This window comes from Podarcis raffonei, chromosome 4, assembly GCF_027172205.1.
Source record: "Podarcis raffonei isolate rPodRaf1 chromosome 4, rPodRaf1.pri, whole genome shotgun sequence".
NCBI lineage: Eukaryota > Metazoa > Chordata > Lepidosauria > Squamata > Lacertidae > Podarcis > Podarcis raffonei.
In genome coordinates this window covers 79193253-79218103 of record NC_070605.1, presented here as the reverse complement: position 1 = coordinate 79218103, position 24851 = coordinate 79193253, and the positions used below count along the sequence as shown (strand labels likewise).

Below are 24851 nucleotides of genomic sequence, written 5' to 3'. Positions count from 1 at the left end.
TAAGTGTGCATGCAGTTAGGGCAGGGGAATCCCCTGAAGGAATGTAACACTTACTAGAGCAAGATTCCAATATGAGACAACATTTTTAATAGCTTCAAATGCTTGCATAGCATCGTCTGTTTTTCCATCCACAGAATCCAAAATAGCAAAAGCTATGTGTGCCTCTTCTTGATATACACCAACCTGGGAAACCTTAAAAAGAAGGTTTATTAATTAGTTTTATATAAAGAAATGTTTTGGTACAAAATATTTTACACAATTTAATGATTTACAATTGTGTATAAGTTTTGCCCTTTTCAAGGGAGGAACTACTACTTACTTTGTCCAAGATGATATCCAGATTTTCAAGTTATACAATTCCAGTGACAGAAATACGTTTGCAGAAAACATACTGAAACGTGTGTATGGAACACATATGTAATATCTGACAAACTGTTTCTACAATACACGTGCTTTTATATTTATAATAATAGTATGCATGTAGATAAACATAGGATATGTTCTAACAGATACTTGTAACAGATTAAGTTTATGTGTCTAGCTACATAAGGTAATTCATAGTCATGGTCTATTTTTCAATCATCATTTTCAACCATGCATGTAAGGGGAACTTATTTCCACATTTGCAAAGGAAGTGTTGTGAATCCCTTACAGTCCCACCCAAAAGGCCTGCCGTTTCCCACTGTAAAATTTTTAAAATAAGCATTACAAGCATTTGCCCCCCGCCCCCAGTTGGCTTAGTGTGTGGTGGGTTAAGTTTTCCATGGGGAAGGGAGACGCTTCAGCAACTTGCATAGGTCTTCCACCTTCTCATGATTAGCAGCAAAAATCTTGATGCCATTTGATATAGCCCTAATGAAAACACTGGAAAAGCATGTAGTAGAATTAAGAGTTTATATACTGAAAGAGTTAATGTCCTCAACAAGTTTTTTCTTGTCACAGATGCCTATACAAAGCCACAGTTCAAAGCAGTGCTATCAATATGCCAGTAACTCAACTTAGAAAAATTAACCCAGGATTGGTATAAAAACTGTACATCAGTGCCTGGAAGCACTAAGAAACTTAAGTTGAATTCAGACAACAAGAGAGGCAACTCTGAGGACCTGGGAAAGAAGATTCTGCTCATTCTGAATGGGGTCAAAATTTCTCTGAATAATCATGTTTCCAGCCAAGGGCTGAGTTCCTGGACACCATCTAGCTTCTATATATGGAGAAAACGGCTACCAATGGCTACTAGCCACAATGGAGATGTTCTACCACCACTGCTGGAGGCAGTATGTCCCTGAATATCAGCGGCTGGGTATCATAAATGGAGTGAGTGATGTTACACTCAGGCGCTGCTTGCATGCTTCCCATAGGCATCTAGTTGGCCACCGTGAGAACAGGATGTTGGATAAGATGGGTCTTTGGTCTGATTCAGCAGGGCTATTATGTTCTTCTTGTAGGTTCAGATAGCAACTGTGACCTAGGTGTTTCCACTCTTCTGGAGAATTAACTGCTATGATCCATACCTCAGTAACCTCTCATATTTCATTATGTTAAGACCCATCATGTGCTGTGTTTGATGACTGCATGACATCCAAGTCAAATAGGGAGATCAGTTAAGTTCCACTTTCCAAATAAAAGAAAATAAAATTTTGAGCAACACCTAGCTAGCAGACAAATTATGTTACCAGCACATTTGTGGTCTATGAAGGAAGACTGGACCAATTCCAAATGTGTGGGTCTCAAAGTACGCTAATGGTGGAAGCAGACAGATCTGCTGTTGGTTCAAAAGTTGGCAAGTAGCTTTTTTGTTGTTGCCAGAGTTGGAATGTAAACAGTAACCGCTTATGGAGGTGGGGTTGAGTTAGAGGAGAAGCTGCAACAAGAATTATACATCAAAGTAAGAAACTGCAAATAAGACCCCAAAAGCATTTAGAAATATAAAGACTACCATAGGAAGATTTGAGCTGCCTTATTACCTGAATATCTTCACTATGAAAGTGATTGAACAATGGGTTAATTGGTTCAGGAATACTTCTCTTCTTCTTGATTGTCTCAAGCATTGGCAAAACTTTCTTCCAGTAATAAACACTTCGTCCAATGTACTCTCTTTGGTCATAGAAAGAATTAAGACTGCAACCCTGTGAAGTAACATAATTTGAGTTATTTTTAATGTTAAGCTCAGTAAATCATTTGTATATATCAATGATAACCCTGATGACACTATTTCACATTTCTCTATTAACGTTCAGAATTCCAGTTGTACATGCAAGTGTTGTATTTATTTATGATTTATTAGATTTCATACCCACCCATCACTGGAAGGTTACAGGGTGGATTATGACAACAGAATATACAATTATAAAAGCTGGTAAAACAGTCACAATTATAAGACAAATGAAACAATTCATTGAATAATTTACAAAACAAAATACCTTAACTGCCAAAGGCCAGGGTAAAGAGCTGTATCTTCAGCATACAGCAAAAACTATACAATGAAGATACTAGACACAATGATGGGGAGGAAGTCCCATAATTTAGGGTCTGCCACAGAGAAAGCCCTCTCTTGGGCCACCATTCCCTAAACCTCTGAAGGCAACCATTACCAAGAGATTCTCCCCTGGAGACCTTAACACTAGAGAAAGTTAGTAGAGATGGAGATGGTCTTTCAGATATCTGGAGCTTAAGTCACTTAGGCAGGGCCAGAGGTTTTCCACTGGTGTTTTAAAAGGTGGTGGCAATTACATTCCAGACTTCTCTCCCCACATATAATCTAAATACCTGCAATAGGCTGCATGGATCATACAAGGCTTCAAATTTATTGAAAATGGCATCTTCTTACTTACTGTTTTAAGGAGACTTTTTGCCCAGTGCACGATCAGAGCTGGCTGAAGACCATGTTTACCTAAGGCTCTGAGGATGCTTATTTCATGTTGGACTAGAAGCCTCACTTTTGCTGCTGTCCCGGACCTGAAAAGTAACGTGTGCAACAGAAATGAGTCAGCTGCATAATGTAGTTCTTAATTACCAGTTTCTGCTTGATTATCTATAGACTAAAAGTTATAAAGTCCATTCTTAACCCAAAAGACAAAGGATCAAAAAAGTTTTCTTGTAAATATATAAAAGCCAGCCATTTCACACAAGCTGTCATATATATAATCCTTCAGCATGAGAAATGGGCATTAAAAGTTGCTATATGTAGTCGACAGCCACATGTCTATTGTAAGGATGACTACCATAACCAAAAAAAGTCATACTTACACAGTCTGTTTGTGAACAAGAGCATAAACAGCATCCCACCAGGCCCTCTGCCTCTCGGTGCAAAGTTGCTTGCATACTGGTAGTGGTAAGAATTGAGGCTGGTGCACAGTGTACTTGGTATTAAATTTCTCTTCCAATTGCAAATGACAGGTAAATATCACCCCAAGCAGAAATACCTGTTTTGCAAACACACATATTTTAAGTTATACAATAAATTGTTTTATTAACTCAAATTGTGGTAGAAATTAATGCTGGAAGCATTTCCTTACTTCAAGGTCCAACATGCAAATCGATTCAGGAGCATTGGTCTCAAGTCTGGATGTTTCCTGAGGCAAGTGGAAAAGTTGCTTCAACCATTTGCGAAAGGTTTGCAGGGGTGATATGGATTTCCACCGCAGACCAAGCCATATGAGGTGTTGGAGACTACCATTGTGGGCTCTAATGGCACCTAACAACAAGAAAGTGCTGGTTCATTTCTAAAGATGCAACTGTGTGATACGACAGCAGAAGACAGCAAGCAAGCCATCATCTCATGCTAATATCATCTCATGTTAATTCCAAAACAGTTAAAAATGTGAATCAATGCCTCAGCTTACATCCTGTACAAAGCAGGTGTTCAAAACATAGCTCAGTAGCAGTTTCCAATGCAGTTTCGCCAGTTACTGAGGCTCCACTGGCTATTTAGATTTCTACAGACCTGTCCACAAGTATTCTGTTTAGAATGACAGAAACATAAACGCCATCTACTATGGTACATAAGCCATTATTCATTACCGCTTCTAAATACAACTAGTCAGAGTATTTAGCATCTTAAGTTATGCAAACTGCTTTGATAATCAAAGCATACCCTTATATGTAAAATGGTACACTTGAAAAAGTGAGTTCGTTTCAATGAGGGGTGGGGGAACTCCAGTCCATGAGTCAATCTGGACCCATCAGGGGGTTCCATTTGGCCTGCGAGGTCATCTTTCCAAACCGTGCTCATCCATCAATCAGCTGACATAACTGGTGATATAAACTGATGGGTGAGACCCTCTTGGAAAACCCAAACTGCACTGATCTCTTCAACCTCCAAAAAGTATCATCATGACCTGGGCTTTCCAAAACAAACAAGCAAACAAACAAACAAACAAACAAGTCTCCTTGCTTTTGTGTGGAGCAGCAAAAGCTAGAATACCCTGCTTTTTTCTTTGTTGCTGCAGAATGCAGCAATCCCTGCTAGAGCTAATGCCTGCTTTATAGACACTGGCTTGGACAGACCTCTCGATTACACAACAAAGAAATAGGCACTTGCTTCCAAATGAATTTCCTGCTCTCCCATGCTCAAACAGGACAGCAGAGACTGCAAGGAATTTAGACATATGGCCAGGGCAACTTATCTGCCAATCATGTGACCCCCCCATTACTGGCAGGTAGAATACTTCCCCTCCTGTCAAATTTGGTCTGGGGGGGGCAGATTAAGATATGGTCACTGGTGCAAAAAATGTTCCCCAGTCCACTTTAATATCTTTTCATGAGCTAGTATTTAAATTCACCTGCTTCTTCCAGTGTTTTTAATCTTGAAGTATCATGCTGTATGTGTATCTATTTCATAATATGCAATTAATTTATAATATAAAATAAATAAATAAACCAATCATCTTACCAATATCGTATCTAGCTAGTTCTCCATATTCTGGTACTTGCACACCAACATTTCTGATATCATCTGTGCCAAGAAAGGAATTCTCTGTAGAAGAACCACTCCCAAATAGTGCATCAATTAAGGCAGACTGTCCACTCTTGTTTGCAAATGATTCAACAATCTCCTTGAAAAAATCCTGCTTCCTACGGCTTAGGTTTAGCAGCATATGTCCTGAAAAGGTAAAAGATACATGATTAACCAAAAGTCAAGTTTCTATTTGGCAAATATACACCAAATATCATGTATCCAATGAAGTTGTTCAATTTATGCAAGGACTTCAGCCTGCACAATGAAAGTCACCCCCCGGGACACCCCCCCCCCACATAAAATCTGCTCCAGTGTTGTAGGAACCCCCAGAACAAATTTGGGGAGCATCTAGGGAGAGGAGGAGGCGGCAACACTCCACTGAGCAAATGAAAGTCCTTGTGCAAATGAAAATACTTTGGAAGATACAACCCCTTGAATAAATTTGTCAAGTCCATAACTTGAGTTCAGAGGGCAGTACTGAATGAAGTAGTTCCGCTGGTACAAGAACTTTGGCCACACAACAGAACTTCCCTTCCATGCCCTGCTAAATCTGTTCTGGGATTCCTTCAACCTTCTAGGGCAGATCTGGGGAGGGTGTGAGGCATATGGGGGGAGAAAGAGGGGAAGTTGCGTTGTACAGTACAAGCAGAAATCCTTGTGCTAGGAAAAGTACTTTGTTGAATACCACCCAAAGAGTTAAGTTCTTAAATTTAAAACATTCTGCTCAAAGGGGAAATAACTGTAGGTTTGAAGACTCAGAAGGCAGAAAATGAATCTTAGTCAAGAGGACAAAATGAAAAGTTATGCTGAGGCCTCTAGCGCTGCCATTCTTTACAAACCCACATTATGCTTTGAATTCTTAGCATTGCCTGTTAAAGGTTTGATACTTTTAATTTCAACTGAGTGAAGTCTTTACACGCTGCTTTAGAATTGCTACTAGATGTCCACAGCTTTGATTTTAAAATGAAATCTGATTTTTAATATTATTACCAGACTGGCTCTGTCGATCACAGGCTAACATTTCCAACTTCTCTTGTTCAGCTTGATCGCCTTTTATTAGTTTTGACTTTGGTCTAGGAACCTGGTAGAGATTAGACAAGTGTAAAGAATTCGCTCTGCAGTGAAATATATTATAACAATACTAAGCTTAAGAATAAAATCCATTTCTGTGAAGTGTAGAAATCATGTCTAGTACAATCATAAATTTTACATTACATTTCTGTCCAAAGTGCCAAGCTGAACATTTTTTGACTCTATATTACTCTATGCCAAGGACAAGTTGAATGAATACAGACTTATTGCTTCTTTCTCAAAAAATGAAGGGAAAGGAATAGTATTTTGAACTGCAAGTCTTGCTTTTACTCATCAAAATATGGTGGTGGAAGGTCATTTAAGAACAATCCAATAGTAATTATTTGATAGGGCTAACTTTTAGAGAGTCCAGAGTAGACTCACCCAATCTGTTGGCCTCCAAATGTTTTGGACTACAATTCCTATCAGTCCTAGACATGGCCAGTGATCACAAATTGTGATGCAAATTGTAATAAAATAAAAAATCTGATGGGCACCAGATTTGGGAAGGCAGGGTTAGGGACTCTACCCTTTGGCTCGAGAGAAAACTAGCATAAGAGGATGATAGAATCTGTCAAAGCAATGAAAAGCATCCTAATTATCACAGATATATATTTGTATGTCTAAATAAAAAATAATAATAAATAATTATTTATTATTTATACAGCGCCCATCTGGCTGGGTATCCCCAGCCACTCTGGGTGGCTCCCAACAGAATATTAAACAGAATAAAATATCAAACATTTAAAACTTCCATTAGTGCATTGCCATAATGGCACACAATGCAGCTAGTTTAGTAAAGGGGCCAGAAGAGGATGTGTGTACATCCAGGCAGCAGCCACATTGAACCACACTATTCTCCAAGCAAGAATGAGGCAATAGTACGGTATACTGGGATACAATGTGCTGGCATCCCACGAAAGCCAAAGGTGGACAGCAAAACTAATTGCCTGGGCTAAATTATCTGTAGACAGAGATTCCTCCTGATTTCACAAATACTTATTTCCTTTTACCTCTAGATTCTACTGAAAAGCATTCAATTTTGAGTTTGTACTTTTTGTACTTTTTTAAAAAAATTAAAAAGCACAAACAGAACAAATTTCACCCGCCTGCAGTATCATGCATATACAAATACACCTTGGCACCTTTAACATTGAAATCTACAGCACAAATACTATAAATGATTGAGGGCAACATGTTACTTGAGAAGAACTTACCTGAAAAGCTAGAAGGTAACATAAAGCTGCCAATTCCGAAACAGCTCTCCACTGCATTTCACTTTCCTGGGCCATTTTCAACAGCAGAGTTCCAGCATGCATGTAGAAGTGGCCTTTCATTTCCAGGAAAGTTACAGAAAGTTCATCACCTCCAGCTGCATGAGGTTTCACTGAATGGAGTGCATGATCAAAGCTACAAGACAAGTGTTCATTAATAACAGTAGTTTCATGGCTCAACAAAGTACTGTTTCAGAAACAGCAACACCAGTAAATACTTTTGACTGGTTTCTTTACTAGTGGCTCCTGCTTATTGTTCCTCTGCCATACATGACACATATATACACTGCAAATGTGCAAAAAGCAGCACATGAAAGCAACTAATAAAACATTCAACTGAAATAAGGGGCTTTCATGCGGACACAATACAAAAGCAAGGACATTTCACAATACAAAAATGGGGGCATTTCATCAAGAGGCTATCATTTAGAAACATTCTGAATTGAACAAATCAAGATACCTTTGAAGGGATTCTCTGCTTTCTTCTACACCTCTGTTCGAAAGTGTCATTACGACCAGATTTGAATAAGCCAACAAAAGATCCCGACGGGATCTAGTCTTTTGCTCGTTAGGTTTATTGGATTCCAACTCCTGTGGAGAGTCAAGATATTCCTAGGGAAAAAATTAAAATTAAAAAAATATTTTGTTTAGTCAGCCACCAGATCTCTAATGTGTTTTATTAAGCAAGATCAGACCCTACTTTGTTAACTCATTCTCTACTGAAATTCAGCAGCCCAAAATTATATAAAGCAAAAATCTTATTCCGTGTAGACTGTGAGGATTTTATTTTTAGCAGCTTTATCAGTGATATTTTAAGCTATCTTTTAAGACACCAACTGAGCATCATTACTTCAGTGGACTCCAAAAGTAGCAATGAAAGAGCTGAGGGTCTGTGCAAAATGCTGAGAAGGAAGAACTTTTCAGGATTTTGCACATGCCCTCCGAAGAGTGAGGTTTGAGTGGCAGGACAAAAATATGCCAGTCTGCTTCATGCACTGCAGAAGGCCCTGAACACCTCCATGTGTTGTCCATGTTCTAGATCACTGGGGTGACTCACTATATTTTAGCAAGGCAAAATCATGAGCAGAAGGAAGCTTTTTTAGGGCTGTTCCACAGGTACTTGCATGAGTTCATGCAGTCCTACCATAGGTAGATTCTAGTGTAGTTCTCAGGCTTCTCACAAGGTTGTGCACTTGAAAGAACAGCTTTTGACTTTGTCTCAATGTTTCTTATAAATGCTTAGTCAAATGTGAAATGGCTTTTCTAGGGGCTGAAGACACCTTACACACGAGGGGTATTTGTAGATAAAACCCAGTAAAAGCATATTGTAGGCCTTTGTAGACCTGCTTGTTATAATGTTATTTGCTTGCTCAAACTCTGATCAAAAGTAAGTTCTGTCATGCAACTGGATCCAATTAATAAAGCAAGTTTAGTCTTCACATGAAGTTGCTATACCAGTTTCTATAGGAAATTACAAAAATAAGTATTTTTACAAGACAAATATAATTAAACAAACCTTAAGTGTAAGTACAACACACGAACACCATTCCAAGCTTGACTGCAATGGTATTTTTTTCTCTGCTTCCTGACAGTGTGCCACAGCAGCTGCAAGGTTTTTGTTTGATAAGTACAGCTTCACTAATCGAATGTTAACATAAACATCATCAGGTCTGGCACACAATTCTGACTGGATCAAATCAAGAAGCTGGTTCCACCCAGTCTCACTCTTGCAATCCACCAGACTCTCCTACAGTAAAGATAAAAGGGTTGACATTTTATATTTATTTATTTAAACAGAAGGCTTTCAATCATTCTCAAGGAATAACATCATTCTTATTGCTTCTTTATATAAAACTGCACTGCATAAGCAAGCTAGTTTTGAGACAATATAGCAATAAACATCTGAATCCACTACATATCTGGAAATGCATTGCAGTTTCTTTGAGGGGGGCTTTAAAAATAATAATCAGGAGCTTCTTAACTATGAAAGGAAGTGTTACATGTTATCAGGTTTCTACTTTTTTTGAGAAGCCTCAGAAAACAGCAGGTATTGCTTCTGGGTTGGCGCCTCCGGCAATGGCGGAGCTCCTCCGATCGGGAGGAACTAGCTCCGTGAAAACCAGGGTATGACCGCCACGGCGAAGGTGGAGACCCACAGAAATCACAGGCGGGAGAAGCTTGTGAACTTGGGATTCGGCTGGCACCTTTTGCACCTCCCCTACTCACGGGGAAACCCTGTTTTGGGGATCCGGAGCGACGTGGGGTGAGTGGCGCGGTGCTTCGAATCGACTGCTTTTTTCACGGAGTGAAGCCGCATTGCTGTTGCCGGAGAGCGCTGACTTTTTCCTGTGGACAATTGGACTTTAAACAACTACCCGTGAGTAGAACGGAAAATTGGATCTTCAAATATCTTAATTTGGCATCGAAACGGGAAGGTTTTAAACAGGAAGTCCGCCTTCCTCTTTTGTAAATATTTTGAAGCAAAGACGTCACAAGCTAAAGTCATGGAAAATCTTTGGTAAAGGATTAAATTTCCATCGGATAAAAACACCAAATCCCCCTTAGAAGCAGGAGAAGAGGGGGAAACTTTTGAACCTAGTGAGCCTGCAGGAGAGAGTGAAAAACCAAATTACCACTGCTCTGAACCTGGAAAAGGGCTGCTAGAAAAAGTGATGTTTTGGGAGAGTTCATTGACTGTGAACAGAACAGAACGTATTTGACAGCTAACTAAATAAGAGAAGTATACTGTTTCCATTGTCCTTTTCTGCGTTTAAAAAGGAGGAAAAGTAACTGAAAATTGAAACTATCTTTATTGCTTGAGTTGTTTTTGAAAGGATTGATACAAGTGGAGACTGTTTCCCTCTAGAGGGAGCTTTTGAAATTGTTACAGGAGTGGAACTAGGGAATCTCCAGCTGCAAGATAAGAAATTGTGAGAACAGGGAATTGACCTTGGACCATTTAAGAATGTTGACAGAAGCCATAGTGACCGTACTATGCAAGATAAGCTATTCGCTGGAACAGCTTCACAACAAGACGGATGATATGACTATTAAAATTGATAGCTTGGGACAAAAAGTGAATAATTTGAAACAAAAAGTGAGCACCAACACAGAAATAATTCAGGACTTGGTACAGGAATCCACTTTGGCAGGACAAACTGTGGAGGAGAAGGAGAAAGCTGTGGTTGTTGAATCTAAAGTAATACAAGAGGGATCCTTAGTTTTACAGAAGCAAATTGAGGACTATAGGTTGAGGCCTTTTATGATTGAATCTAGGAAAAGTCAGATTTTGAGGATCGGATCCCGGCTTGGATTGAAGAAGGAAAGTTGGAAAGATCCCTCTATGCAGGGATCAACTGACTTCTGGGACATGGACTTGGGTTTGGAGGAGACTGAAGTTCTGGGGGCCTTTGGATTTGGAGGAATCTTGAAACATGTCCTGAAACACTTTATGGACCTTAGCTTCAACTATGGAAATTTGGCTGACCTGTCCAGAAGGAATAAAAGTATTGTTGGGTTGGAGTCTTCCTGAGACCTGCTCTTTAGCATTAAAGAATATGAAGACCACCTGCAGAAGGGACTTGGAAGAGAGTTAAGAGCCTCGGATAGAAGATCGCCAGGCTGATGGACTATATGGAATTGACGGAAAGGACTGGCAGAACCCGAAACCAGGGAGAGGAGATGGTGGAAGAAGATTGGAAAATTTAAAGTTTATATATAGAAATATTGTAAAATTAATGAGTGATAGAAAAATGATGGAATGAATTTTTATGGCCTTAGCAGAAATGTTATAAGGAGTAAAGCATATATAAGTATTTTATCTTTAATGGAAAATAAGGTTAAAAATATGTTAAGATATCTATATTATGATAGAAAATAGAGAAAGATGGAAAGGATTTGCTGAAACAATTAACAGAGGTGAGAGGAGGTCGAGGAAATAAGGGAATGAAAGATAGATATGGAAAAGGTGTGATGTATGTTTTGAAATGGTTTTTGTTTTGTTTTGTTTAGGGTTAGGGTGGGTTAGGGTTTTGTTTAGTTTATTGTGTTTAATGGGTTTAGGTTGTGTTTTGTATTGTTCATATATTGTATTGTATTGTTTCTTTTTTCCTTTGTTCTTTCTTTTTTGTCCTTTTCTTTTTTTCCCTTTTCTGTAATCTTTAAAAGTAATAAATATTATTTAAAAAAAGAAAAAAGAAAACAGCAGGTATTAACAAAGTTACAACTACTAAGTTATTCCCAAACTTTTCATACTGGCAATTTCATGTAAAGATTGTTTCCAAATTGTGCCCAGGTTTATTCTGTAAGCTGTGACAACTCAAGGTGGAGAGGGAGAGGTGAAGGTTACCTTTAGTCGAAAAACTGAAGGGCTTCCAGGAAAAAGCTTGGCTGCTCTGTCAACCCAGTATTTTGCTCTTCCATCGGTAATATCATTACTGCACAGCAGCTCTGCAATCTTCAATACAAGGTCTTTCTGTGTTGGATTCAACTCCACTGAACGCTAAAGCCACAATTGAAAGGAAGAAGTACCGTATATATAGTTTAATTCTGTTTTTCTGTGACACAAAATGTTGCAATATAGACTACCAGAACACATAAACCAAGTTAAAGAGGCTTATACAGCTGTTTAAGAAGATCACTTCATTGCCTTATTTGCAATGCTACTCAGGTGCAGAAGAATGATGGAAGAGATGGAGGTGACTACTTTGTTACCACACTTCTGTAGATTAGTGCAGCCTTCCCCACTTCATAAACACAGCATTCACAAAGGACCAAGAAAGGGAAAGCCTTCTAGACAGGTGTGGCATGCTTTAGCATTAGAGAATGATGCTATGCTTATGAAATATCACAAGAGCATTAAGTATTTGTACAGAACAGAAACATGATTCACAGAAGTGTTGTTTTTCCTTGCCAAGTTGCCCTGTACCACAACACAGTCTGAGCATTTCCCAAGCTGACAAGTCAAGATGTGGCTAAATTCCATACTGTGATTCTATCACTTAGAAGACAGCACTGAATTCCTTTCATTAGTTCTGAAAGCTATAGGGGAACCCATCACAAAAGGCCAGCTGAGCAGGATTCCTGTCACCTACTCCAAACTTCATTATTAAAGTAGAATTTTTATTAAGCTTATAACACATAGTAAGGCATAGTAGCCTATGTGCCAATGTGGGATAGGAAAAAATCAGGTTGAGATCCTAGCTCAGATTATGGAAGAGCTAATATTCCCTGAAACTTACATGAGAAGTTGATTGCTATAACTTCCTGCTGCTTGACAGCCCAGCTCAGATGATATGCCGTGTGTGTGTGTGTGTGTGTGTGTGTGTGTGTGTGTGTGTAAAATATTTCTTCTGTTTGGTTCTGTGCTTTCCAGAAAAAAGAAAGTTTATGAAACTCTAAGGTCTATTTAAAAGATAGCAGAATTATGAATCAAGAACAAAGAGAAGCTCAGCATTATAACCAACAGTCATCTGGTCAACATTTCATGCTTCAGGAATCAACAGGAAGTTCCCCTCACTATATTGACCTGACAGACCCAATTGGACTATCTTTCGATACCACTGAACATAATGTAGCAACCTAAATGACCTGTTAAGTGTTTCAGAATCACTCAAATTATTTTGCCAACTCTCTGTGTGGCAATCTGAGGTGGGAATATTGTTACCCTAGGAACCCTCCCTCCCCCATGGAATACTATAGAATTACATCTTGTAAGGGACAGTCTTGGTGGCTGCTCTACAACCATGCTTTACCCATGCTCAAAACAAATACTTTTTGGGAGGCAACAGAAGTTTTTGTGGGACTGACATTTGGTAATTCTATTGTTTAATTATAGCCAAGGCAGCAACACTTTAAAAATATTTCATAGCATTCCAAAATATGCTCTAGCAAAATAAAATATATCTGAGTAAATATTTCATATACAACAGCCTCTAGAAACAATAATGTAGGCAAAATGTAGAAGCATTTTTTTTACCTTATAACAACCTACAGCTTTCTCTATGTTTTCTTCAGCTTCATAGAGTTGTCCCAAGAATTTGTGTGCCTTGGGATCTCTTTCTTGGACACTGAGATATGTAGATATGTACCTTTAAAAAACAGCACAGCAAGTTAACATAGCAGCCATCAATGACTAATGATATCACTCCAGAATAGACGTAGGTGATGTCAATGCATTTGATAGTCATGCTATAAATGTGAATTAGGAGCCCCAAGATTGGCATATTTAATTTAACAATAGAAAAACCACAGTACTTGGTTATGAAGCAACTGCCAGTGTTAGTTCTACATGGAACAATATAAAACCTGAAAATAATTATATATGATTAATAAAAGCCAGCGTTCTCCAACCTGGGGCCTTCTGGATGTTTTGATCTTCAGCCTTATCAGCTGCAGCCAAAACATCTGGAGAACAGCAAGTTGGGGATGGTTGGTATAAGCCTACCAACACTCATCATGCAGAGTTCTCTCAAACAATTAACCAAACACAAGTTATTCTGAATCAGAGTAAAATAAATCATTGGAATAATTAAAGAATAATATTTTGTATTACCTTTTAGCCAATTCATATTCCTTTGTTTCATAATACAGCTTAGCAAAAAAGAATCCTTTCATGGATTTCTAGAGAGAAAAATACTTTTGTTAATGCTGATAGTAATTCACTTACAGTTTGGTCATTGAAGAGCCAGAATTTTATCTGCATAACTCTATCCTAAGTATTTACAATGCTGGAATGAGAAAGAGCTGTTTCCAAGCCTCTATCTAAGCATTTAATTCATCACAGTAAGTTATTGTCCAGTGACAGGAATGAACCACAGCAAGCCTCTAGATCAGTGATTCCCAAACTCCTACCCCTCAGACCACTTGAAAATTGCTGAGGATCTTGAAGACCATGCAATAATGATTGTTCTACCTGCTGTTTAACAACTGTAATGAGCTGAGCTAGATGCTAAAGTATTTCTTAAAAAATAAGTTCAAAGAGGGTTCCTGAAACTGCCTCCCTCACCAGTCAAGGCCTGGGTGGTTGGATGTCCTCTGACAAAGAACATTCACTGATCCAAGATGGAAGTTATGTGCCAACTACATCTCCATTACCAGCCTAATCAAATTAACCTAATCTATGCTTAAATAATGGTTATAAAAAAAAAAAGGTTTGCAGCCATGAAATAGCCAAGTATAAGTCATACTGATTGCCTTTTGAGGACAAAGGCCTATTCAATAGCACCATATGTAGATGCCAAGGCCTAATCAATGACTAAGATTGAGGTGTTCATTTGCTTCCTTAAAGGTAAAGGTACCCCTGCCCGTATGGGCCAGTCTTGACAGACTCTGGGGTTGTGCGCCCATCTCACTTAAGAGGCCGGGGGCCAGCGCTGTCCGGAGACACTTCCGGGTCACGTGGCCAGCGTGACAAAGCTGCATCTGGCGAGCCAGCGCAGCACACGGAAACGCCGTTTACCTTCCTGCTAGTAAGCGGTCCCTATTTATCTACTTGCACCCGGGGGTGCTTTCGAACTGCTAGGTTGGCAGGCGCTGGGACCGAGCAACGGGAGCGCACCCCGCCGCGGGGATTCGAACCGCCGACCTTTCGATCGGCAAGCCCTAGGCGCTGAGGCTTTTACCCACAGTGCCACCCACGTCTCATTTGCTTCCTTACCTCTTGTTAATTCTGAGTATCTACTTGTTGCTGTTTTCAATGGTGGCTATTTATAGTGGAAGGCAAAGAAAGAGGTCCTCATATTGAAAGTAACTTTCAGCTAATGGCACCAGTGATAAACACTAGGCTTTGCAGAAATTGTGAACTTTGCAGCACTAACCAGCAGAGCTGCAAACTGCCAGGACCCAGGGCAGAAATGTAGTCCCTCCTGCAATTTGCATTTAGAGCAAAACTTAACGCTTTGTGCCAAATGCAGCAGAACCCTGGAGTCAAAACAATGCTGGGTATCCACTTATGTAACAAGGGTTATGCTCTCTGTTGGCCCTCAAAATCTGCTCTAGGGATTAGTGGATCATCTGGAGATTTTGGGGGTACACAGGGGAGGAAAAAGAGATCATCTAATGTCACCCTGTATTTTCTTCCTGCAGTATGCTCAATACTTTAAGTGCAGAGTGCACCCATTATCTGCTAAGGCCCAGTAACAGCCTTTTTCTGTATAAGCATAAAATCTATCATATAGATACCACCATGTGAATTATTCAAAGCTGAATAGTAACAACTGTCAATTTGGTGTTTCAGAGAAGGGAGTGACAGCAAAATGTATGGCAGCTCCCTATACTCAGAAACTATGCTTTCATTAAGACAGTCAAGACAACAAAATGCAACTTTCATGTTAGGTCAGGGATTCTTTTTTATTCCCTTTAGTTGAATTGTCCATAGCATTGCCTACCTATATGAAGAACTGCTCAATAGTTTCTGCAACTTGTCATTTATATGTACCATCAGGGGAATACCCCATTTGCCTGATGAAAAAAAGTTATTTCTGTGCCTTGTCCTAAATTAATTAGTTTTATGTCCATCTCAGGCAGAAATACTTTTATCAGAGAGACAAGAGATCAAAAAATACAAAAACAAACTAGACTATCTCAAGCTTTTTACCATAATAATCCCACAAACCTCAAGTAAGAAAAGGCAATGATTTTTAATTAGAATTTAGGAAGGACAACTTCCAATTCCTGCCAGGACATAACTCACAACTGCTAAGAAGAATGGGAAGTGAAACTTAACCAAAGCAACATTAGGGGTTTTTTTTTTGAGGGGGAGAGGAAAAAAACTATACAGTTCAGTATAGGAATATCAAATTATCCATGATGTAGCACCTAAAAACTGCAGGAAATATTTTTAAAATAAACAAACACATGGTTAAGTGTTGAATTACCAAATGCTACTTCACATGAAATATGTTGGAAGAAAAAAACATTGTTTTTAATGAGGACAATAACCACTGGCCACTGTAATTGTGAATGGATTTTTAAAGCAAAAAACATTAAGAAGGTAACCTTATGCCAACTATTTTTAAACCAGCATTTATAAAGTTTATACCACACCCAGAGGCAGCTGGCAAGAGTGCTATATGATGGCACAGTGAAAAGATTACAGGGTTAAGAGGGCAGTCCTATATATGTCTTCTCAGAAGGAGGTTCCACCTAAGATATTGGTTCACAGACAGATCACGAACCACAACTGCCTGTTTACATTGGAAAGTTCACAATATATTAGCTGGAGGAAAGTCAGATGGAAAAGCCACCATACATTAAGATTACCAAGCACAAGCCTGGAGATGGCGCCTGTCTTTTTACGAATAGAAAAAGCAGAAGAATTTGCATTAGACACTGGCTTTTCTTCTTCTTCTTCATCATCATCATCATCATAATAAATTTTATTTATACCCTGCCCTCCCCAGCCAAGACTGGGCTCAGGGCGGCTAACAACCAATAATAAAAACAAGTTGATTAAAACAAAATTTAAAAAACAAGATTAAAATACAACATTAAAACATTAGGATGCAGCCTCTTCCCAGGGGGAGAAAGGAAAAAGAAAGAGGGGGAGGGAATCAAACTGATTCTAAGCCAAAGGCCAGGTGGAACAACTCTTGTCTTACAGGCCCTGCAGAAAGAAATCAGATGCCGCAGAGCCCTGGTCTCATGAGACAGAGCATTCCACCAGGCCAGAGCGAGTGTTGAGAAGGCCCTGGCTCTGGTTGAGGCTAATCTGACTTCCTTAGGGCCTGGGACCTCTAGAGTGTTGCTATTTATGGACCTTAAGGTCCTCCGTGGAGCATAGCGGGAGAGACGGTCCCATAGGTACGAGGGTCCTAGGCCGTGAAGGGCTTTAAAGGTCAAAACCAGCACCTTAAACCTGACCCTGTACTCCACCAAGAGCCAGTGCAGCTGGAAAAGCACTGGGTGAATATGCTCCCTGTGAGGAGCCTTGCTGCAGCATTCTGCACCCGCTGGAGTTTCTGGGACAGCTTTAAGGGCAGCCCCGCGTAGAGTGAATTCCAGAATTTGTGCAGGCACGAAACGCTTCCAGGCACTCAGGACCATCCCAGGCCACACCCCTTTCCAAGCCACTTGAGTGCTTTCACCTGGCAGGAATAGGCCCTTCAACTCTGCTCTTACATCTTGCTTGCCTAGGAGGGCTGAGTGTATATTTGTGTGTTTAGCAGGCTACAGAAACCCCTTACTTTTGCATGACTGGGATGTAACTTTGTTAGTTAGAACATGGACATAGCCAGGATTTATGTTACAAGGGGCAGCATTTATGTTGCCAGGGGGCAGTACCTCAGTTAAGTATTTTTATTGATTTACTTTAAAAAAAATTAGTTCTTATTGGGGGTTTTTGTGTTACAAAGCAAACAAATAAACAGGGAACGTTACTATTACCTCCGCTTTCGATTCATACTTGATTTGAGCTGAACACGCCCCCTTTGACTACGCCCAGACAGAAGATGCCCTGCCCACTTTTGCATCTGGCCCCACCAGAGCCTGGCTTTGAAGTAAAGACCCTTTGGCTGGAAGGTGGTTCCCCCCCCAGCCCCCCACTCGTGAAGCTGCATCACCTAGCGCAGCCCCGCCCCCTTAGAATCATCATGGCACAATCCCACATGCTCCTCTGTTACACTGGAGCCAAGGAACAGGAGGCCCAACGCGCGAGCAGGCGCTGCCCTAATCCCAGCCGGCCAGCCCCCCCCCCCCGAACCCCGAGAGGCGCGTGTCCCTCACGCGAGAGAGGCGGCTGCCAATCCCAACTAACTCCCTCCCCTCCTTAACCGACGCCGGCTCACGTCCAGTCATTGGAGGAGAGTCTCAAAACAAACAGCCAAGAGGGCCAATGGCGGGTCGCCTCTGAACTCCCTTCAAAATCGGTTTGAGGGGGGAAGAGGAAGGAAGGGAAACGAAACGAAGGCTCCTCACCTCCCTGGGCGAAGAGGCCGAGGCCTGCAGCGAGGAGACATAACGGTCCACTTCCGCCCTGCTGCGCCTCAACATGGTGGCGGGCGAAGGAGGGCCCGCCAACGGGCCCCTCAGGCTCCTTCCCCAGGCTCGAAGAGGGAGGACGAGAGCGCGGAGCCCAAAGCCTGCGCCGGTCCGAGGAGGCGACGCCGCTCGAGGAGAAATGATGTGCTAGCCGACGCGCCGGCTCGCGCAGAGGGAACAGCCGCCGCTGTGGCGTCGGCGGCCTCGTGACGGAAATAGCGAGGGGGGGGAAGGGAGAGATCGGAAGTGACGTCCTGTCAACCCTAGAGCTGCGAACTGGGGAATGAAAGCTCAGCTTCGCTTCGTAGAGATACGAAAAGTGAGAGAGTGATACCACCTCAGCGCGTAGCGGCCGGAATATCTCCCCCCCATTCCGCCGCTATAGACAAGAGAGCTACTAATAGACGAGAGGGGCTAAATGCAGGGCAACCAGTGGGAATCTTCGTGAAAACGAGCTGCAACAAAAAGAGGCGTACTCTCCTTCTCTGGAGATTTTTTAAAGAGAGGTTGGATGGCCACCTTTAGCAGATTTTCCTGCGTTGCAGGGGGTTGGGCTACATGACCCTCGGGGTCCCTTCCAGCTCTACAGTGCTATGATTCTAAGATGCGTGGAGAAAGACAAGCTCCCCCTGTGCACACAGCCAGGGCCGGATTTAGGTTTGATGAGGCCCTAAGCTACTGAAGGTAATGGGGCCCTTTATATGTCCAGCTGTCCTTTGTCAACAACAAATTGTCGGTTTTTTGTGTTGAATATATGCTCATGCCCTTAGTCTATGCTGCCTGATCATCAGTCTGCAAGCACTCTTTAATATTAGATAACAGGTACAACAGCTTGACCTACTTCAACTGTGCTGCACTGCAGCTGAATGCTGTATGTTGCCGTGCAACCAGTCCATGCAGAATGTAGGCACCCTGTATATAGAAATGAGCAAAGCAGTGATATTTTAGTGAGCAAGCTAGCAGGCAGGGCCTATTACTTACATCATAGGAGCCTACACAACACAAAACACTGTTGCTGCATGTAGGTTTTATTTTATCGGTTTTTTATCTTATATTTTGGAAATGTACATCCAGATTTTTTTCCTTTAATTTTTTTGGGCCCCCCAAGAGAGTGGGGCCTTAAGCTATAGCTTGTTTGGCTTATACGTAAATCTGGCACTGCACACTCTCCCCAGGTGAGGAATGGCTCATACACCTCTTCTCTTACATCTGTTGTGCATCCTGGTTCCAACACGTACGGAATCCATTCCATACCCCCTGTTCCATATAGACCATGAGAGAGGCTCACCCCTCATGAGGAGTTCCACTACAAAGTGTCATGAGATTGCTTGTGATGTTCTCTTCCATATCTCTACAACATGAGAGTCAGGAGTGGCTGTCCAAGCCCTAGGCTACTGGACCAGGTGCAAGCCAACCAGCTGACCTGGAATCCTAGAAAGATGGAGGCCTTGTGGGTGGGCGAATCCAGCGTCTGCTGCCTGTTCTCAACAGGATCGCATTCCCTCTGAAGAAAGAGCTTCACAGCTTGGGGGTACTCCATCCATCTTTGTCGCTAAGAGGCCCAAGTGACCTCTCTGGCTAGGAGCGCCTTCTATCAGCTTTAGCTGGTAAAGCAGCTGCGAACATTCCTGGGCCAGGAGAGCCTGAGCACACTGGCAACCTCAAGACCCGATGACTGTAACACGTTTTATGTGGGGCTTTCCTTGCATCTGGTCCAGAAGGTGCAACTAGAGCGTAATGTAGCAGCCAGGCTGTTCACAGGAGCAAGCTCTTAGTACCATGTTACTCTGCCGCTGGGAGAGCGGCATTTGTTACCAATTTGCTATCCAGCCAGGTTCATGGTTCTTGTGTAAATTCAGAGAGCCAAAAATCTGGAGCCAAAGTAACTTATGGACTGCCTTATTCCGTATGCTCTGCCACAATCACCGATACCTTCTGATGGGGCCCTTTAGTGCTTCCACATGCCCCCGGGGTTCAGCTGGCCATTACCAGGGACTGAGCTTTTAGTGTGGCAGGCCCTGCTGGCCAATAGCGGTTCAGCAGGAGTCACCCCTGCTGGTTTTTAGATGTCTTCTAAAAACTTATTCTTCTCTTTCAAACCCCAGATTCTTTGCCAACCAGCTTTTACTGATGTGTTTGACATTTCTATTGTTTTTGCTGTAACACTGTTTTTAGGTTGTGTACTGCCTTGTGGTATTTTATATGGAAGTGTGTTTTTTAAAATATTTGAATGAATAAAATGGGACTAAGGACCACTGAATTCAGCAACTAGAACAGCTGTGATATAATAAAATAGATGACAGCAATGAAAAGGTCCAGCTTTGTGCAAGCAGATTTCATCTCTCACAGAAGTAAAGGGGGGCAGCTGGTGTGAGACCTTGGCAGCTGGACCGACGATAAGGATGACAAAAACAGTCCTAATCAGAGAAGAACATAACCAGGCAACACAGCAGATAGTGAAACAGTAACATACTTTGGTTGTTTTTGAAAGTATGCTGATAAGAAACGTGACTAAGTTACTGGAAGGCAAAGGTGGATTTGAGGGAAGTCAGTTCTCTCCTTATTCCAGGAAGAGTTGGGGCATGTATAGAAGGGTGAAGTTCTAGGGTCCATTTTCAGGCTGAGCTACAAGGTGACAAAAAGACCTGGTCACATCTGTTACCAATAGGAATGGGGTGTGAGATAAGAGAATATGATGAAGTTTTTTAAAAAGGTGTCTTTTTTGTAAATGGGTCAAAAACAGGGTTCCACCAAACCTGTTAATTCCACAGCATGCGTGACCTAGTTTATTGACAATGTCCTTTTCTCTGCTAAATATGATTTTTCTAACAGGCAGGGCAATCCTACCGAGGAAACAGGAGTGGGAGTGTTGTCTCAGAGCCCATGACCATGGAACAGTTTCCAATGTTTACTTAGCCCAGGAGGGAAGAAGATAAGCTTACAAACAAAAAAGCAGAAAAATTGCAGACATACTCCAGTATCCCTGGGACTGTGGCACCACAATGATCACAGGCTGCCCCACACGGATGGAGTCCTTTTCTCCCTAGGGGGACCTCAAACCTTTGTTCCAAGAAGGCTGCAATCCTCAGGAGCTGTGAACTTGACCTTCCTCTTCTTTATATAGGCTTTGCTCCTGCTAACCAGTGCTGGTAAGGATACCTGGGCTCTGGCAGGTGTGCAGATGCAGCTGTCTGTGCTGCTGGGGCTAATGGACACTGTGGCAGTGGGATGCAGGGAGGTGTGCCAGAGGCAGCTCATAGCATAGAGGCTAGAAATTGCAAGTAGTTAACAGTGTATTTTATTGACCTAGTGGCACAACAGGCATTCAGTTGGGACCGGGATGCTTTCAGATTTCTATTTCAGATACTATTTTAAAATAACTAAGCTGAGTCGGAAAATGTGTTTTTGAAAAACTCAAGCATCTTCCATCATTAGAAAAAACAAAATCTTAAAAATGCTTAACCTTTTCAAATACTGGGCATATATTTTCTGCATAAAAATACAAAATAACAGTATACAAAGGGTACATATTTTGACTAATATTGCTTAAGTATGGCGGAATAAGGCACAACGAGGAAATGAAATACAAAAGCACAGAGGAATATTTCTGTTACATAGGACTCCACAAAATTCAAGTAGACATATTTCTTGCGATATAGAACTATTATGCTGCCGTTTCCAGCTCTGAGCTGCAGTCTTCAAATGACGCATTCCAGAGTTATCTTTCTTTGAGAACTACAGCCAAGACTCTGCTCACACCAATTAATTACAAACGCTATTAATCTCCAAACAAAGCATTTGTTGTATAGGCTTCGTTATGGTTCACATCCAAGGAGCTGTGGAGAATGGAATCTTTGTAATTTACAATGCAAAAGTAAGACCCACTCAGTTCACTAGGGCTTACTTCCTGATGAGTGGATCTAAGGCTGCAGTCTTGGATATTTAGAGTTCTTTCTGGTAAGTTAGCAGGCATGATCAACAAGGCTTCCTGGCAGAATATGGACTTCTAAGGCTGAGAATGCTAGTTCGTTTTGTTTTTTAAAGCTTTCCTCAGGGCATCAGCAAATGTGAATGTCATTTCTCATTAGTTCGCAAACAGACTTCAAGCAACTATAACTCCTTGCCTCAAAAACATGAAGTGTGTGCATTAGACTCATAATTTTTAATGTATATGAGGGCTCACAGCAAAGGAAAAGGTACTTCATCAGCTAGAATCCTCTAATCCCTCACTTATGCCACAAGAACACTAGTAGAAGACATTCAGCTCAAGTCCAAGAATGTCTGTGTGTCGGGAGCAATTCAATTCTACTACCACGATCCAGCCAAGCACTCTGGTTGGGGTTTAGCTGTGCAATCCTACATATGTCTACTCAGAAGTCCCACATAATTCAATGGTACATACTCCTGGGTTAAGTCTGTATAGAATTGCAGCTTCAGGGTATTTGCTTGAACCATGTGCTTTGCTTGCATGGCAAAACAAACTACGCCGGAGTTTAGTGTAAAATGAGGTTTGGTCTATTTGTTGAGGGGATCTGCTAGATATGTTAAATTAGGCTATTCAGCACCGACTGGGACCTTTTCCAGTTGCCCCTTACTAAGCAAATATACAATGTATATATCTACAAATTTATATACGTGTAAAATTCAGAATTTAAATGGTTGGATATGAGGTTACATAACATGTAAAGAGTTTTTAGAGGTATACTGTCAAGGTAGCGAGGCAAACATTTTAATATGAAGCTAGTCATGCAGAGGAATACTCTCCTTTTTTTGCACTTGGGTTTCATAGACTCAACAAAAATAAGTCTGTAATAGCACTTCCTAAACTTTGCACAGCAAGATGAGATCTGGAGAGGAGGACCTCACTTTCTTCCCAACGTCTCAGCCAATTTCTTCAGTCGCTTCTTGAGCTCCAGTGGGAACTTCTCATAGCACTTCTTGCAGACAGGCTTCATATCAAATTCCACAAACTTGTTTCTAAAATGAGCAAAAAAAAGGGGGGGTAGTGGGGAAAGAACAAAGTCTTAATGCAAATAATAACCTTTTCATAGGTTTCGCTGGAAACTAATTTTATATATAAATTACCACCACCCCAAACTGAGTGTAGGTTACACTATTTTTTTGAAATTTTTTTATAAAGACAAGGATTTGTACTAGTCCTCTAAGGAATCATAATTTAAATTCCCACATCTGAGGGGAAAGTGGGTGTCTTAGGGCAGTTTAACAGATATCTTTATTAGTTTATGCTTCTGGGCGTCATGCTCCCCCCATAAGGAAAGAAGTGCAGACAAAAAGAGTGATCGCCACCTCACAGAATAGTGCTCTGCAGCATTCACACAGATGGTGTCTTTAAAAAGTGATTTTTTTTAAAAAAAATACATGTTATGTTGCTTGTAAAGGCTATGGCTCTGAGCCCCAAAATGCACACCCAAAGTCACTCTTAAGGATGAACCTTGGTTTTTGTTTTTTTTTAAAAAACCATTATTATGAATTCATTTAAAATGTTGTTGGGGAAATCTTGAATCCACAGATTGCCATTATTTCTTATCAGGTTCAGAGCTGGTCACAATGACAGAAGACTCTTTTCCAGTCTTGGTGTACACACTGTAGAGGTGCTTCTGCAAGAAGTTCCCCGGTCTAACAGTATCCTATGAAAGGGGTGGCAAAACTTTGCTTTGTGGGTGCACAGGGTGGTATTCAACTAAATTTTACTCAGAGCAGGCTCACTGGAATTAAGGAATATGACTGAGTTAGGTCCATTACTTTCCAGAGGTCTACTCTAAGTAAAACTTTGTTGACTACCACCCACTATCTTTGTTCCCAGGGAACTTCCTTGGGATAAATATTTTCAAATGCCTTGGGATAGATATGTTCAAGTTGCCTCTCACCTCAGCCTCAATAGCTATGTTCTAATAGACGCAAATACAAAACAAACATCAGCGCTAGAAGAGTAGCTCACCTAGAGAGCTCCATATGTGTTTTGGGGACAAAGGATGTGCATGTAAATTAGTCCAGTTACTCAGAACGAAGTTGCCCTTTTGTGTGGTGCTCATCAGAGGACCACGCCTGCTACAGAAAAGTAAATTAGACATTCATAGTCCCACCTACTTTTGCCTCTTGGGCCGCCCACTACTGATATGCGCCCCTTGGAAAACTGCCCAGAAGGCAAGGGGGCAGCAAAAGGTTTCTTGCCCCTGAAAGCTAAAAAGAAGAGAACTCCCTAAAACTGACCGAAAGGAAGAAAGGAAGGAGCGCAGTTGCTGGGAGGTAGGAAGAAAGCATGTTTACAGGCAGACAGGCTTTTTCTTTTTGTGCTTGTCTTTATCCTTTGCTTCTCGCTCCCGTTTGGCGAGCCTCCTCTTAAATTCTTCCGGCATTCTCTCGTAACAGTGTTTGCAGACAGGTTTGAGATCGATTTCAACAAACTTGTCCCTTCACGGGTGGGGAAAAGAAGGAATAGAGGAGAGAACAGGGTAGAATCAAGATACAGGTGAAGCAAAACCAAGGAGAATTCAGCAGGAAACGGAAACAGAGTTAAAGTAGTAAATATACTAATAGGAAATGATGTTTTT

General features: G+C 41.2%; 2 protein-coding genes across 8 annotated transcripts in view; both read right to left on the bottom strand.

Annotated features, from left to right (window-relative positions):
- The window catches only part of LOC128411829 (E3 SUMO-protein ligase RanBP2-like), a 41283-nt gene extending 22774 nt beyond the window's left edge, over positions 1-18509 (bottom strand). For all 4 annotated transcript variants that reach the window (XM_053384292.1, XM_053384293.1, XM_053384294.1 and 1 more), the window contains exons 1-14: positions 18217-18509; positions 13856-13923; positions 13280-13391; positions 11651-11803; positions 8819-9049; positions 7763-7914; positions 7246-7438; positions 5948-6038; positions 4892-5101; positions 3516-3694; positions 3247-3422; positions 2832-2955; positions 1965-2126; positions 55-192 (exon numbers count right to left, since the gene is read on the bottom strand). In XM_053384292.1, the coding sequence (XP_053240267.1) occupies positions 55-192; positions 1965-2126; positions 2832-2955; positions 3247-3422; positions 3516-3694; positions 4892-5101; positions 5948-6038; positions 7246-7438; positions 7763-7914; positions 8819-9049; positions 11651-11803; positions 13280-13391; positions 13856-13923; positions 18217-18291 (2064 nt within the window). In that variant the 5' untranslated portion in view covers positions 18292-18509. The remainder of the gene's footprint in view (positions 1-54; positions 193-1964; positions 2127-2831; positions 2956-3246; positions 3423-3515; positions 3695-4891; positions 5102-5947; positions 6039-7245; positions 7439-7762; positions 7915-8818; positions 9050-11650; positions 11804-13279; positions 13392-13855; positions 13924-18216) is intronic.
- A 3708-nt stretch (positions 18510-22217) lies between these two features.
- Positions 22218-24851, bottom strand: part of LIMS1 (LIM zinc finger domain containing 1) — a 72368-nt gene continuing 69734 nt past the window's right edge. For 3 of the 4 annotated variants that reach the window (XM_053384289.1, XM_053384287.1, XM_053384286.1), the window contains exon 10: positions 24511-24711. In XM_053384289.1, coding sequence (XP_053240264.1) covers positions 24564-24711 — 148 coding nt within the window. In that variant the 3' untranslated portion in view covers positions 24511-24563. Of the gene's footprint in view, positions 23257-24510; positions 24712-24851 lie in introns of those variants that run through there. The other variant, XM_053384288.1, reaches the window with a different exon arrangement.